The 15937-nt window shown below is 37.2% G+C and overlaps 3 protein-coding genes across 4 annotated transcripts; all 3 read right to left on the bottom strand.

Moving 5' to 3' along the window:
- Nucleotides 1-174: 174 nt before the first annotated feature.
- Nucleotides 175-6044, bottom strand: LOC125474272 (uridine/cytidine kinase UKL1, chloroplastic-like). Of its 2 annotated transcripts, none has more exons than XM_048577754.1 (18): nucleotides 5692-6044; nucleotides 5447-5538; nucleotides 5240-5309; nucleotides 4922-5040; nucleotides 4677-4773; nucleotides 4297-4376; nucleotides 3925-4119; nucleotides 3401-3484; nucleotides 3254-3314; nucleotides 2924-2984; nucleotides 2737-2830; nucleotides 2566-2638; nucleotides 2164-2246; nucleotides 1395-2069; nucleotides 1236-1276; nucleotides 982-1061; nucleotides 785-880; nucleotides 175-611 (listed from the first exon to the last, which is right to left on the bottom strand). In XM_048577754.1, the coding sequence occupies exons 1-14, from the start codon at nucleotides 5861-5863 to the stop codon at nucleotides 1923-1925; spliced, it is 1428 nt and encodes a 475-aa protein (XP_048433711.1). In that variant the 5' UTR covers nucleotides 5864-6044; the 3' UTR covers nucleotides 175-611; nucleotides 785-880; nucleotides 982-1061; nucleotides 1236-1276; nucleotides 1395-1922. The 2 variants fall into 2 exon arrangements, with proteins under 2 accessions (XP_048433711.1, XP_048433710.1); XM_048577753.1 differs by having other exon boundaries at nucleotides 1390-2069.
- A 2783-nt stretch (nucleotides 6045-8827) lies between these two features.
- Nucleotides 8828-10118, bottom strand: LOC125474092 (mavicyanin-like). Its single transcript, XM_048577522.1, has 2 exons — nucleotides 9808-10118; nucleotides 8828-9379 (listed from the first exon to the last, which is right to left on the bottom strand). Exons 1-2 carry the CDS (start codon nucleotides 9971-9973, stop codon nucleotides 9009-9011), a joined length of 537 nt encoding a protein of 178 aa, XP_048433479.1. The 5' UTR covers nucleotides 9974-10118; the 3' UTR covers nucleotides 8828-9008.
- A 528-nt stretch (nucleotides 10119-10646) lies between these two features.
- On the bottom strand, nucleotides 10647-15212 carry LOC125474275 (triacylglycerol lipase 2-like). The gene is made up of 9 exons (XM_048577756.1): nucleotides 14970-15212; nucleotides 14748-14876; nucleotides 12936-13076; nucleotides 12685-12795; nucleotides 11977-12120; nucleotides 11825-11865; nucleotides 11571-11650; nucleotides 11374-11469; nucleotides 10647-11208 (listed from the first exon to the last, which is right to left on the bottom strand). The coding sequence occupies exons 1-9, from the start codon at nucleotides 15150-15152 to the stop codon at nucleotides 10886-10888; spliced, it is 1248 nt and encodes a 415-aa protein (XP_048433713.1). The 5' UTR covers nucleotides 15153-15212; the 3' UTR covers nucleotides 10647-10885.
- Between the last annotated feature and the right edge of the window lie 725 nt (nucleotides 15213-15937).

Genomic DNA, 15937 nt, shown 5'->3' on the forward strand with positions numbered 1-15937 from the left:
AAATAATCAAAATCACATGCGGCATCATTTAGACGAACCAAAACTCATGAACTCGACTGTTATTCCACATAACTATTATTGTAATTATTGTTGCCTTTGGCATTAACAATCGATTGGCAATGATTTGCTCTTTAGTTTGATTCTAGAAGTGTTTCCTACTAATATTAACGGTTGTTGATGAAATTCTACTAAATATGCATTAAAATTATTCAAAATTTCTGGGCACATTTTACTTGAGCTCATGACCCATGTCCATTAGTTAACCTTCGGGCCTCAGTCTTAGTAAAATCAGTGTTGCTGCTTGAAAAATGCAGTCACTTGATTATACACAATGTCCTTAGCATTCAACCCCATGATGAAATCTGCATGTGCATAATTCTCTATGTACTGAACAGTGAGCTTCCCCACATCGTGAAGTTTTAGACTATCCAGTAAGCGCGCCACGTTGCGAAGATCGGAGAGCGCGTCTTGGCCACCGTAGCTGAGGAACAGAGGAAGGTCATGGGGAATGTTGGAGAGGTTGTAAACTGGAGGGTTAAATCCGCCATAATGCATCGAGTTTAAGTCTGGTCTGCCGTAGTTATATTTTGCCAACTTCCCATCTCGTACAGCTGCATGTTAATTTATGTCACAATGGATAACTACTTAAATTGTCTTATTGTCAATTGCATACAATTACGTATTTATATGTTTCATCACGTGACTAATTAATACGTAGCTGTACTCAACTTGTGACACTCGAGAATCTCTCTTAAAACATTTTAAGGTTGGTAAAAGAACTTACTTTGAGCCAAGTGCACCATGTTCTTGGTGGATGTTGACTGAGGCTCATTCTCCAAGAAGAGATCAATGGTGGAATAATTAAGACAGCAGTTTTTGCCTTAAATCCGATCAATTTAGGAAGGTGATTAGCAATATTGTGTTATAATTATGATAGTTGCACCATAATAATTAGAGAAAATAAGAACTGACTAATTATACCAGCAACTGCTTGTAGTAAGTCATAGCAGTAAACTCATGGATAAGCGCATAGAGCTTTCAGAAATTGAGCCGCTGGGTCCCTGCAATTAGGATAAACCTCAAATTATACCAAGTCGATAGTACTCAAACACCGTCATGTAATATAATCAGTTAACGAGTATAATATAAATGAACAGTGATCATACAGTTTACGTAGTATCATAAATACTTCCGTAATGCAACACACAAATGGGTGGTTAATTTGTCATCCTTACCCTTTCAGGTTGAACTCCGCAAGTCCGAAAAGCATAGTGATCTGTTGAGGAAATCAAACATTTAAGTAAAATTAGTGACATGTATTAAGACATATACATTGTATTACAAATTAATATGGGGAATCACTGACAGAATTATTGACAACTGAAGTACCTCACCAACAAAGGCTTTGGCAGCAGCCACACCAAGTGCAGTGTTCATGTGGCTCAAATAAGCAATGGGGCTTAGCAAGGCTGCTGATTTCATCTGGTCCACCAGTTTCCCTTCTGATAACGATGCCAATACAAATAAAGTTCCCTGCCAAATAAATCAACACATGTTTTTCTTCTCAAAAAAGTTGAAATATCTTGATTTGAAACTACAAAGATGTGTACATTTATGGAAAGGGAAATGATTTTTGCGCATTCGCTTTACTAATTTCGTATTAAACTATTCAATTCAATGTTAAAAAATAAGCAGGGCTGCTGGAGCGTGCACTGGTAGAAAATGTGTGCGAAAATCAATTCAAACCTATTGGGATGCCTTCGTGACAAACATACCAATCAACCACACATTATGATAAGTTTTAATCTACACATCTGACAATGAGTGGTTAACTTAAAATACAAATTCGGAAACGATCGTTTCCAAGGCCGTAGCCCAATATTATACAGGATCCCAATCTACAATTATGCACTTATCTCTGATCAATCATCGGTGCCAAAGTACCGATCACCAAATTCACCCATTCCTGGTATGACACGGAACTCTTCATTCAGCGCAACATCGATCTCTGAAGTGACAATCTTCAAAGACGGAAACCGTTTGGAAACACAATGGATTCCTTCAGGGGCCTAAGGCAGATGAACATAGTAGGGCACTTAAGTCAATGTGTTGTCATCGGTGTACAAAATACGCGCAATCAACCAGCATCAAGAAAAAACTCACAGAGATAAGGTTTAGGAAAATAATATGCGCTTCAGGAACTCCCTTCTGTATGAGTAGTTCAATCGCCTGGTTAGCAGAGTTACCTACAAGCCATTAAGGTTGATTGTCACTTCTTCGCCATACCACATAACAAAGACTCCTATGCCCAAAAAATGAAAACAAAAAACAAAAACTGGACCGCAGTTTTAAGGTAGCAAAAGCTAACGTGCCATACCAACTGAATTTTCAGACCGTACACTATGCCTCACAACATGCTCTTTCAACGGGAATGGCTAAAGACATAAATAAATGATATCTTCCTACCGGTGATGTCTATAACAATGAGAAGAAGAAAAAACCAGCGACGAAAATTTTCCCTCAACACCATCAACTAACCAGCTTATGAGAGATTAATGGGATTACCTGTAGCAAGGACTGGATCTAGAAGCAGGACATGACGTTCTGAAATATCCTTTGGAAGTTTCTCGTAGATAAGCTGTTTAAGTTGGAATAGTTCGGTTATACACAAATTTTGTAAGGTTTGAGAGGGATGAGATAGCCATTGGTCAATTTTCTCCTTTAAAATCAAGGTACCTGCTTTCCATTGTCTCCAACACGGTGAATCAGAATCTTTCCAATCTTTATCCCTTTGCAGCATGCACGTAATGCATTTTCCATGCTCTCACCACTGACATAATAAACAAGGAAAGGTTGTTGGCATAGACAAAGGACTGCCGGACAAATAAAACTTCTAAAATTCAATACCTGACTTAACGCTCACCTTCGAACGATTGAAACCGCACACAGTTTCTTGCAGAAATCCACTCCAGTATATACTGATCCTGGTATATAACAAAAGAAAATTTTCAAAGACTTGCAAAATATTCCTCATTTTGAGGCTATAGTTCAGATGATGCAAATTAAATATGAATCGATGTTTGTGCGAGATTTATCCATTTACTCAAAATAGCATATATCAAAATACACCCCACCCCCTCCATCTAAAGGAAAATCCATAACTATCCCCAAGCTGAACCAAACAGGCCGCAATCAAGTTATGATATGAGTATGGGTGAGGTAAGAAGAAATTGTAGACATGTAATCAGCACACCTGTTGGAGTTATTATTTGCTTCTCTGTGAATGGCAAATGGCCAAGGCCGTGCTCCACAACCTGGAGGCCACATCAGAGTATCAGAGGATAGAAGCAGAACTCTGGTAGATTTATGAAATTTGAATAAGGCAGGGAGTATAAATTACCAGACGTATTAGCCGATCTGAGTAAAATACAAAATCATGTTTCGATATTTCTCGGTCTCGAATCAGTGTATGCATACCTCTTATCTGAAAAATGACAACAACTAGATTAAAGCTTGTAAGGAGATGAAAGTGAGCAAATAGTCATCTGATTGCAGACTGTTGGGAAAAGCTTTAAGGTTACAAGTCCATCACAATGCAAGTTATATGCTTAAATTACTTGGGTCAGTCAAACAAGAAATCTGATTCGTAATGCTTTTCAGAGCTGAAAATTAAAATACTTGAGAAGAACACAAAACGTGCGCAGAAAATGCGGTTTAGAAAGTTTCTCAATTATAAAAACAAGACCCATACGCAACTAAACTAAAAAAAAGACCCATAACTGATTTGCTATACAATAAATCATTCGTACTCGAGTTGTGAAATCAACAATCAAAGCCAAATACCAAATTCCTAATTCCGGAAAAAGACAGATGGTGAACAATGTGTCTATATAAAAACAAATCACACGAACACATATGGCATACCTGAAATGTGGACTGAATAACGTATACATTAGGATATATTTTGCAGAGGTCATGCTGACCAAGCTTTGTGCGAATATGTTGCACAATCAAATCGATGGCAACATGATTCTCACCTCCCTGGGGAATGATAACATCAGCATACTTCTTTGATGGGTGAACAAAATCATCAAAAGCAGGTTTGACGAACTTGGCATACTGCACAATACATAATGCCTCAGTGTGATTTCAGGAATGGAAATGATATAATCTCAGCAGAGTTACTAAACAAACTACAAAAAGCCAATCTAGTCTTCCCCAACGCTACTAAACAAAATAATGGCTAATCCAACTCCTGTGAAAAGAACAATAAGCCAAGTTTAAATTGGGTCTTACCATTTCAAGAACAGAGTTAATGTCCCTGCCCCTCTCAACTGTGTCTCGTCTTATTCTACGAGCAAGCCTCACATCAGCATCTATTAACATATGTTAAAAAGTAAGATAAATATTCAGAGAGAGAGAAAAAGCATAACCAAAAGAAAAAGGTTAAGGCCTCCTCTTCACACACATACAGAGACTGGCCAAGAAGAGGAAAATTCCATATCAAGACCGCAAGTAACGCTTAAATTTCCACATCAAGTCCGCAAGTAACGCTCAAACTAACATGCCATGCAAAACAAAACTACGGAAAGCTAAAAGATGTGATGAGCACAAAGGACCCTAACTGGACAGTGAATATGATGAAAACGACAAGAATTGCACAAAAGAGATCAGACCTGTATCGACAAAAATCTTCATGTTCATTAGATTGCGGACATGTTGGTCATGGAACACCAGAATTCCTTCCAAGATTATTACATCAGAAGCATTCACCTGACAAAACGGTAAACCAGATGCTTTAAAGGGAAGAGAAATGACAATTACAAATCAAAATTGACTTTGAGATGAGCTATTACAAGCAAAACCAGCTAAGTACTCGTAAGGAAGAAGAAGGAGAAAAACACCTAAATAATTTGAGTACCTGCCGGAAACTATCAGATTTTCTTCTATGCGTCTTAAAATCATAAATTGGAACTTGGACAGATTGCCCGTTCTTTAGCTTTTGAATGCAATCCAAGAGTTGTTCCGTGTCAAAAGCATCTAAAAAACACAATCAATAGATAATCAGTAAACTATATGAATAATGTTCCTATAGGACATACAAAAGAACCCCAACAAAACATTATTTGTCACTACATAACTGTCACATATGCACAGTATAGCACAGCACACAGCCTAATTCCTTGGCTAAAATCAACAACACGAAACTAAATTCGAACTTTAATGGTAAAATGATTACCAGGATGATCAAAATTATACTCATGCACTCGTTCCGATTCCTCGGGCGTCAAACCTCGATAAAATGAATCCTAGAGAATGTCCAAATGAAACTAATCAAAGAATTATACTAAGTATATAGCTTAAGCAACTAACAACAGAAAATCGTACTTGCAGAGAAATAAAAAGGCAAAGTAAGCAACGAGAAGGAGCTGCACAAAGCCCTAACCTGATTGACAAGTACGACACGATGATCGTGAAGCTGCTGGATGATCATGTCGCACACTGTCGTCTTACCGGAAGCCGTGCCTCCAGAAACACCTGAGCAATCATCGTAACAACAACGAAATTGAAATTGAAATTGACGAAATTGAATTAAACTTGAAATGCAGTTGCAGCTGAGACTGAATCGGATGCAACGGATCAACGAAATGCAAATTGAAATGAAAACGAAGAGCGAGGGAGTGAGGTTACCGATGACGAATGGCTGTTTGGCGGCGTGGGGGTCGGCTGCGAGGTTGGTAGAAGGGCCGGGAGACGAAGAAGGTGGCGGAGAGGAGAGGATGCCGTCGAACCGGAGGCCAGAGAAGTGGGGACCAGAAGCTTTCTCCATCACGCAGTCAATCGTCATCGCGTTCTCCGACATGGTTTCCCGCTCTCTCTCTCTCGCTCTCTGGTTTTGCGTTTCGGAGTGAATGTGGTAAAGAACGAGTCGACGCTGCAATTTAAGTGAAAAATTATTTTAGAGTTTCAGCTTTACAGAGACTGCCGTTTCGTCACCATCAGTCCGGGCGCGCAAGATTCACGCTTTCTTTCTTTTCTCTTTTATATTTATTTTTTATTTTTGGTGAACTGATACTTCAAAACCAGGGTAAAGATGTCAAAAAAGATATAGAGAAAGCCTACAAGGGGGCAAACAACCAAATTAAAGCAAAAAACACCAAGTAGTTCTCACTTGATTGTCCATTACCAATTATTTATATCTCCTCACTATTCTTGATTATCGATTGTCAATTATTTTAGTTCTTACGTGAAAATTTTCTGTTAAATTAGGAATATTTTTGTAAAATCATTCCCTTTACTTGAACTGGTAGCTTTTTCAATTTAACAGAGAGTTTAAAAAAAAAAAACTAAAATGATTAATTGTCGATAATCTCATAATCCACTTTTGTCGATTTTAAATCTCAATGATTAAAGTAATGAATTATGATAATATCATGGACCATTTTGATTAAAAGGCCAAAAAAATATTCTATGATTTTGTGATAATTATTATTAAGAAATGTTACGGTAATTTTTTAATTATATTTGTAAACCAAATGCTATGACGTTTATGATTAAACTACAATTTTAATAAGTTAAAAAATAATTTCAACCAGCATCCGTTATATTTTACAGTCTACTAAATATAGTTTAAGAAAATAATTTCGCTAGCATCACTTTTTTTTTATTATTTTGCTGATCTAAGATTGGCACCTATTAGCTTTATTTTGGCCGATAGTCATTTTCTTTAAGATGTAAATTATCTTCTTCTCAGTTGTGACATCCCACATCGCCCAGGGGAGTGATCCTTAAATGTATATTCTCATCCCTACCTAGCACGAGGCCTTTTGGGAGCTCACTGGCTTCGGGTTCCGTAGGAACTCCGAAGTTAAGTGAGTAGCGCGCGAGAGCACTCCCAGGATGGGTGACCCATCGGGAAGTTCTCGTGTGAGTTCCCAGAAACAAAACCGTGAGGACGTAGTCGGGGCCCAAAGCGGACAATATCGTGCTACGGTGGAGTCGGGCCCGGGAAGTGGTCCCACCCGGGCCGGGATGTGACAATTTGGTATCAGAGCCTAACCCTGGCCGCGTGTGTGCCGACGAGGACGTCGGGCCCCTAAGGGGGGTGGATTGTGACATCCCACATCGCCCAGGGGAGTGATCCTTAAATGTATATTCTCATCCCTACCTAGCACGAGGCCTTTTGGGAGCTCATTGGCTTCGGGTTCCGTAGGAACTCCGAAGTTAAGTGAGTAGCGCGCGAGAGCACTCCCAGGATGGGTGACCCATCGGGAAGTTCTCGTGTGAGTTCCCAGAAACAAAACTGTGAGGGCGTAGTCGGGGCCCAAAGCGGACAATATCGTGCTACGGTGGAGTCGGGCCCGGGAAGTGGTCCCACCCGGGCCGGGATGTGACATCAGTTCTTACTGTTTATTTTTTATAACAAAAAAATAAAAAGAAAGTTAAAATTAAATTCGTTTTCCATTCCGAATTTATTCTGAATTACTACTGGTGCTCCACTTGTTGAAAGTCATGGAATAAGCATCAAACTGAATTACACAGTTCAAATTCCTTGTAATCTCTCCAGGTTTGAAATGAGTAGATAATCGTAACTTGCCACGAGATTAGTTGTCCACCTTTTAAAGGGGGAAAAAAACTACATAAGTTGAAGTCCTAGTGAGTTTGGTATAAAGTGAAAATTTTAGATGGTGAATCTCATATCAGGTTTAAGAGACTTTATATATGATTATAAAGTTTAATGGTGAAACTTTAACTTGTTTAATAATATCATAAAGTTAAAACTTTAACTTTTTAATAATATCATAAAGTTAATCTACGTGTTAAGCTCTACGGCTCTTGTGTGCATACATACGTCACCCAATATGTGTTATACTCATATGTCAAGTTTAAATGGCAACCTAAATGAGGTATTCACTTGACTTTTTGCATGGTGTAAGCAATAACTTTAGCCTTATATTTATATAGACTTAGCTATAGTGAATCATTCTATTATGACGTAATAAGCCATGAATATTGGTTCACCAAATCTCTTACCCACAAGGAAAGTATTAGGAGCCTTTGTTCCCTAAACAGTCAAATATTAGCTTTACTTAGGGTCCAAGCAATAGTAATTCACTGAACTCTAACCCTAATCAATTCTTAAATTAACCGTGAAGACCTATTAGACGTTGATCTTTCAAGTTCAATGGTGTTAAAACTTCGTCAACAGAGGCAAGAGAACTGTCAGATTCTAAATTTATGTCTAAAACTTACAAGTATAACTAGTAGCAAGCAACCTTTGCATTTGAAACTTTTCATTCTTCAAGTAACACGTGTGTGCTTAGCCTCACAATAACCCAACAATAATGTGGTTCAAATTCGTTTTTGGTGAGAATCAAACCTAAGACCTCTCACTTACAATTGAAATGGAATACCACTAAACCGTAGTACTAAATGACAACTCCGCCCAAATACAAAACAAGGATAGATCATAAATTTCATCCTATTATGGCGAAGAAAAGTATAGAATCTTTTAACTCCATGCAAATATACAACTTCTACTATAGATGAATATCCAAATTCAACAAACTATAAATGATGTACATTGATCCATTCTCATATAATTGTTTGATCTAACGATGTACATTGATCCATTCAGAGTCTCAAATTTTACTGTATTGTATCACTTAACCCACATTTTACATGTTACTAAGTTTTTATAAAATAATTTATTATCGTTAATTTAAAATATTTTTATTTATTTTATAGAGCACTATATTTACACTAAGAAATAAATATCAGTTTTCGTACGAAAATAATAATTCTGAGTTATTTGAAACCAAAAACAAAACTAATCACAGCCACTTCATTATGATATTCTTTAAAATTCCAATCAACAACAAAACAAAACCAAAAATATTGCTTAATTACAAATCCATCACAGACCATAATTTATCTCCAAAATCGAAGATAAAATCATACGTCCATCGTAGTATTAAGCAGACCCAAAATACTCCAAAACACAAAGTTTAAAACATGGAAAGCAGAAGGGGGACAGATAATGCAGCAATCCCAAACAATGAAGTGACAGAATGCAGGAAAGAAGAAGAAGAAGAAGAAGAAGAAGAAGAAGAAGAAGAAGAAGGAGCTGCTGCAGAAGACGACGGCGACGACGGTGAAGAAGGTGCGTTTCCTGCGACAGTAGTGATCTTCATCTTCATGCCCTGGCCGCAGTGGCCTAAAGTGCCACAAGCAAAATATCGTGTGCCGGCCTTGGTCAGTTTCACCACATCATTGCCGCTGGACTTGGAGTCTAGGGCATTGCCGGTGTTGCAGCTCTTGTAGGCGCTCTCGTTTGGTAGCTCCACCACACTATGCAGACCCGAGGTGTACTTAAAAACTGCCAAGAAAGATCATAACCATAATATAACACCAAGCACAATGTAATTAGAATTTCATGTTGGAAGGATGAAATAAGCATTTTCTAACAACCAAAAAAAGCGTGTTTGTATGCTTAGTTGAAAGTGCTTTTGGGTAATATAAGTGTTATCTGGAGAAACACTTTTGATAGCTTTTTATGAGTAAAAGTATTTATAATAAACCAGTTGTAGACGGAGAGGTACTATTACAAACATGTAAATTATTTGCGCATGCCGTTCGTCGTTTGTTAAAGAACGGATTCTGTATAGATAACACGTCAATACATTTTGATATTGACAGCATTATCAATCTACTAATGGTATCGATGACTTGACCATACTTTATTGAGAAGCCATTATTTACCAAAGAACGGATGTCTGTCTAGAGACGAAGTGACAAGTAACTTACCAAGTTGATCGCCAACCTTAAATTTCTCGCCGGACGCCCATGAGTTCAAATCTGTGGATTCCTCCCAGCCTTGGCTTCCCCCAACAACATGCTGTGCTGCCAAGGTTTCCTTTGTGAACAAAGCTGCAAAAACCAACACCAACAAAACTGTGTTCGTACGCCCCATTCTCTTCTAATTCTTTCTAGTCTAAATTTGCTCTTAGCTCCTTTCACGGTCTGAGCTTTCCAATGCCTATACAACTATATATATATGCTGTAAAAATATTTATTTGGTAATGTTTGATGAGTTTCATAAGATGAACATTTGATCAAAGGCAGACCAATTTACCAAATTGCCCCAAGAAGCAAGAGGTAGTATACTGCAAGTTGCAACCTAGACAAGACTTTTGTGTAATTCTGCAGAGAAAACAGGCTGAGTTTGTGAAGTGAGATTAGGTTAAGAATTCAGAGAATTTGGTTTGTCCGCAAAGGAAGGAAGCTTGGAGTTTAAACAAAGATATGTTGGTGATCATATTCACTAGAAGGCTGATCGTGAGAACTCAATGTTTTACACGCAAATGTCAAAAAATGACAGCTACAAAATGAAGAGAGCACTTTTATTAAAAGTACTTTTGTTAAAAGCACTTTTGTTAGAAATATATCGAAATTTTTATTAGAAACTCAATTGTTTCTTGAGAATGCATTTGTAAGTGCTTCAAGAAGAGCACATGATGTGATTTCTCTATAAAACGTTTCTATGACACCAAAAGCTTCTATCGTAAAACAATTTTAGCCTCTCAAGAAGCAAAATCGGGCAAATAATCAAAATCACATGCGGCACCATTTAGACGAACCAAAACTCATGAACTCGACTGTTATTGCACATCACTATTATTGTAATTATTGTTGCCTTTGGCATTAACAATCGATTGGCAATGATTTGCTCTTCAATTTGATTCTAGAAGTGTTTCCTACTAATATTAACAGTTGTTGACGAAATTGTACTAAATATGCAATTATTCACAATTTCTGGGTACATTTTACTTGAGCTCATGACCCATGTCCATTAGTTAACCTTCGGGCCTCAGTCTTAGTAAAGTCAGTGTTGCTGCTTGAAAAATGCAGTCACTTGATTATACACAATGTCCTTAGCATTCAACCCCATGATGAAATCTGCATGTGCATAATTCTCTATGTACTGAACAGTGAGCTTCCCCACATCGTGAAGTTTTAGACTATCCAGTAAGCGCGCCACGTCACGAAGATCGGAGAGCGCGTCTTGGCCGCCGTAGCTGAGGAACAGAGGAAGGTCATGGGGAATGTTGGAGAGGTTGTAAACTGGAGGGTTAAATCCGCCATAATGCATCAAGTTTAAGTCTGGTCTGCCGTAGTTATATTTTGCCAACTTCCCATCTCGTACGGCTGCAAGTTAATTTATGTCACAATGGATAACCACTTAAATTGTCTTATTGTCAATTGCATAGAATTACATATCTATATGTTTCATCACGTGACTAATTAATACATAGCTGTACTCAACTTGTGACACTCGAAAATCTCTCTTTTAAGGTTGGTGAAAGAACTTACTTTGAGCCAAGTGCACCATGTTCTTGGTGGATGTTGACTGAGGCTCATTCTCCAAGAAGAGATCAATGGTGGAAGAATTGAGACAGCAGTTTTTGCCTTAAATCAGATCAATTTAGGAAGGTGATTAGCAATATTGTGTTATAATTATGATAGATGCACGATAATAATTAGACATAATAAGAACTGACTAATTATACCAGTAACTGCTTGTAGTAAGTCATAGCAGTAAACTCCTGGATAAGCACATAGAGCCTTCAGAAATTCAGCCGCTGGGTCCCTGCAATTAGGACAAACTTCAAATTATACCAAGTCGATAGTACCCAAACACCGTCACGTAATATAATCAGTTAACCAGTATAATATAAATGAACAGCGATCATACACTTTACATAGTATGATAAATACTTCCGTAATGCAACACACAAACAGGTGGTTAATTTGTCATTCTTACCCTTTCGGGTTGAACTCCGCAAGTCCGAAAAGTGTAGTGATCTGTTGAGGAAATCAAGCATTTAAGTAATTAGTGACATGTATTAAGACATAAACATTGTATTACAAATTAATATTGGGAATCATTGACACAATTATTGACAACTGAAGTACCTCACCAACAAAGGCTTTGGCAGCAGCCACACCAAGTGCAGTGTTCATGTGGCTCAAATAAGCAATGGGGCTTAGCAAGGCTGCTGATTTCATCTGGTCCACCAGTTTCCCTTCTGATAACGATGCCAATACAAATAAAGTTCCCTGCCAAACAAATCAACACATGTTTTTCTTCTCAAAAAAGTTGAAATGTCTTGATTTGAAACTACAAAGATGCGTAAATATACAGAAAGGGAAATGATTTTTGCGCATTCTCTTTACTGATTTCATATTAAACTATTCAATTCAATGTTAAAAAATAAGCAGGGCTGCTGGAGGGTGCACTGGTAGAAAATGTGTGCGAAAATCAATTCAAACCTATCGGGATGCCATCGTGACAAACATCTCAATCAACTACGCATTATCATAAGTTTTAACCTACACATCTGACAATGAGTGGTTAACTTAAAATACGATTTTGCTTGTTTGGAAGTGTTTTTAAAATGGTTGAAAACATTTTTGGTGCAAATGTTTTTGGAACCAATATTTAGTAAAAATGCATGTAAATCCTGAAAAAAAAACACTTCAAGTAAGTTTTGAATCCAAAATCACTTTCTCTAAAAAACACTTTTAGTCACTTTAAAAACACTTCCAAATGAGCTGGCAATATCCATAAAAGTTTTATATTTCTCAAAGGTGCATTTACGGAACAAATATATTGATTCTCACCATGGAATGGCCAACATAATTGATCTTCTGTCCTGCCTTGCCATACACGAAATCAAACACTGCTGGTAGATCAAAAGCCGCCAGTTCATCCCAAGACCAATTCCAAAATTTCTGCCATTGTCACAAATCACAACTCATTAAGCTAATTGCTATTAAAATCCAGAAAAAAAAAAAAAAAAAAAAAAAAAGAAAAAAAAAAAACAGATATTTAATCCTGAATTAAAAAAAATAAAGTGCACATAAGATCGGACCGGATCGCGGGGATCCATGGAAGTATGTCGCCTGCTGAACCTGGTCCCTCTGGTGTTAGCAATCCACACATCAAATCCGTCGTCCGCCAGAATCAACGGCAGATTTCTGTCCGGAGAATTCAAGAGCCAGGTGACTCCATCCTGCATTCACATACACAATATAGAAACCCACCAATAAAGATATATTTCACAAAGACTCCCTAGCTTTCAGGTTGATAGATTTAAACTCGAATGTCCTAAAACTTCAAATAGACGACTCCTAATCATGTCGAAATTGATAAGTGTCCCCAACTTGCATCTCCTCACCTACTTAGCACAAGTATTAACGTTTATCGCAAAATATCTTAATACATAACAACAAGTAGTACACTTATTAGTTAAAACAGGTCTAACCTATATCTGCATACTTACACCTCAACTTCAACAAAGTCAATATTAAGCAGTGTATTAAAAGTGTGAGGCGTGTGCGAGGTGTCCAAGAGATAGCCCAGTCTAGACGTGAGGCGAAGCCTCACAAGACCTAAATTTTTTAATATATACACTGAGCATACACATATATTATATTAAAAAAGAAAAAGATTATTAATCAATAATCACCCTGAGCACACACATATATTATAAATACATATACACATATATATATATACATATTATATATATATATATATATATATAAAATAGAGAATGAAAAGCACAATGAGCACACATATAACAATGCACGTAGACAGCGCACACATCCTTTATATAAAAAATAAAAATCAAAAAACAAGGCAAAGAGATGATAGTGCAAAAAAGAGGTATAAGGTAGTTAAAACCCTACCCAAAATTTGGGTTTGGGAGCATTAAAAAAAAAAAAAAAATCCACTAAGGCGCACGTAGGCGGCGCCTTTCGCCCACTCCCTCAAAATAAAAGTATCAACCCTCAAGCCCAGCTTCACAGGGCACCTAGGCACACTCTGAGGTGAGCCTTTTAAAACATTGATATTAAGAGAAACAAATGCAGGAATCTTGAATTATGCACCATTGGATTTATGCGTGAGGCGGTGCATGATTTTTTGGACAGCTTCTGTTCTGATGGTCCTTTTTGCCTCCTCATAAGAATCCAATCAGATTCAGAGCCACTTCTTGAAACTTTAAATTTGATTTTTTGTAATTTGACGATGAGTTACCTCCAAACATTTGAATCTTGTTTACGTGGCATGTCCTCTTGTAACTTACGTGGAAGTTTCATATTTTAAACGACTTTATCTATGAAAATGGTTATCGACATTTAAATTTCTCATTCTACATTTTAAATTTTTTATATTTAACAAAAAAATACATTTATGAAGAATGTAAAATGAAATTTTTTGAATGCAAATAACACTTCTCTTATCTATTTATATTATTTGACAAAAAAAAAATTATCGAAAATGTGTGAAAATTACCAATAAAAATTTATAATTATCTGACTTAACTCACGTCTGCATACATTACAATATAACATGACGCGTTAATCATTCTTACATTGTCCCTTAATTTCCCTTTTTGACTTTTGCCCGTAACGATCGATCTAAAGCAACTTTCGGTGCATTTCTCATAATTTGAAATTGTGGTTGTGGAACGAAAAGGCAAACTTTAATCAATATATGCCATAATGATTCTTCATCAAAGACGCAGAGCATAGTTAAACGTAAACAGGAGCAAAATTTTGCGTCCTAATTGCGAGATGAGAAAGATACTAACGAGAGATCGTACCTTAATCGTACATAAGAATTCCCGTAAACCGGACAAAATCATGCGTATTAACGAGGATGTCAGGAGAAGACTTACCACAAGGACACCATGCTGAATTAAGACCGGTGGCTTCTTAATCCCGCCGCCGCTGCCGCCACCACTGCCTTTCCCGCGACCTTGCGGAATCCTTTGCACACTCAATATATAACCATCTTGAGTTGTCACCTGAACAAAAATGCAGCCACTATTAGCTAAAGTTAAGCCACTAAACTATATATCATCTGCAATATTGGCTTAATTAATTAGTTCAAGTCTTACGTCAAACTCCTGGCATGGGTAGCCGTACACAACCACCGACGACGCGCATATACCAACTGTCGGGGCGGCCGCAGCACCGTGTTTGCGGCCGAATAGTGAATCCCAAGTGGAGCCGTGCGCTCGATGAGGTGAAAGTGCTGCAAGCGATAGTAGGAAGCAGAAGCTCGTCCAGACTGCTGCCATAACAAACTGAGCTAGTCTAATTCTATAAAACCGCTTTCCTTTCGCCTAAAAAAAGGTTGAAGAAAAGTTGCCTGCTTTCAGGGCATTATATAGCTGAAGAAAAAGGGAGGCAGAACAGAGTGGGAAAACGAGTTGTACCTTTTTCTTTTTTCCTAATTTCCAGCTTAGCTGACTACTAGTGAGATATGATGTTGGCTTGAAGAGGAGAAAATTTTCAGTGTGTCGAAAGCATATGACCGATACATTAAGTATCATAATATAATTAGTTAAATTTTCTTTTTTTTCAAATTTTTAACTAATTTTGTTATTACACTTAATTTATCGGGTTGTGTTTACGTTCTTTTCAATGATGTGGCATTGTAGGTCCCTTCTGGACTTTCCTTTTCTTACCATCAAGAAACTGATCGTGTAAAATACATAGGATATGAGACTGGGCACTCCTGCAAACAAATAAAGAATTTTAGCTGGAATATTGGGAGAGGGATCCGGATCCCTTTCATCAAATCCTATTAATCAACAAATTTAAACTTTTGAAATTTGATCAAACGGCTAAAGTTAGAGAAATTTTATTTGAACCCATGTAACCTTTTTTTACACCCAACTTAAACTTCAAATGCAAGTTGTCTTTTATATCCTATTGCATAATTATCATCAAGTACAAGATGAAATTAACAATCGAATCAAAATTTATCAATAAACCCACCTCATAATTAAACCCTACCATCACACAATATTTATCTCACGTTCATTCTATCTAAAACCTTAAGATGCTTTCATAGAGAAAA

Source organism: the organism of the source record quoted next, unplaced genomic scaffold, assembly GCF_019419815.1.
Source record: "Pyrus x bretschneideri cultivar Hongxiangsu unplaced genomic scaffold, Pyrus_bretschneideri_v1 Contig12, whole genome shotgun sequence".
Classification (NCBI taxonomy): Eukaryota; Viridiplantae; Streptophyta; class Magnoliopsida; order Rosales; family Rosaceae; genus Pyrus; species Pyrus x bretschneideri.

What these genes read in the sequence shown, in the direction of transcription:
- LOC125474272 (XM_048577754.1), bottom strand. Translation starts at nt 5,863, where the DNA reads ATGTCGGAGAACGCGATGACGATTGACTGCGTGATGGAGAAAGCTTCT. An exon ending in GTATAATTTTGATCATCCTG is followed by an intron (nt 5,041 to 5,239) that starts GTAATCATTTTA and finishes TGTGTTTTTTAG; the next exon opens with ATGCTTTTGACACGGAACAA. An exon ending in GAAGATTTTTGTCGATACAG is followed by an intron (nt 4,377 to 4,676) that starts GTCTGATCTCTT and finishes ATATGTTAATAG; the next exon opens with ATGCTGATGTGAGGCTTGCT.
- LOC125474092 (XM_048577522.1), bottom strand. Translation starts at nt 9,973, where the DNA reads ATGGGGCGTACGAACACAGTTTTGTTGGTGTTGGTTTTTGCAGCTTTG. An exon ending in TAAGGTTGGCGATCAACTTG is followed by an intron (nt 9,380 to 9,807) that starts GTAAGTTACTTG and finishes CTTTCTTGGCAG; the next exon opens with TTTTTAAGTACACCTCGGGT.
- LOC125474275 (XM_048577756.1), bottom strand. Translation starts at nt 15,152, where the DNA reads ATGGCAGCAGTCTGGACGAGCTTCTGCTTCCTACTATCGCTTGCAGCA. An exon ending in ATTATGTTGGCCATTCCATG is followed by an intron (nt 12,121 to 12,684) that starts GTGAGAATCAAT and finishes TTTGTTTGGCAG; the next exon opens with GGAACTTTATTTGTATTGGC. An exon ending in CATGGTGCACTTGGCTCAAA is followed by an intron (nt 11,209 to 11,373) that starts GTAAGTTCTTTC and finishes ATTAACTTGCAG; the next exon opens with CCGTACGAGATGGGAAGTTG.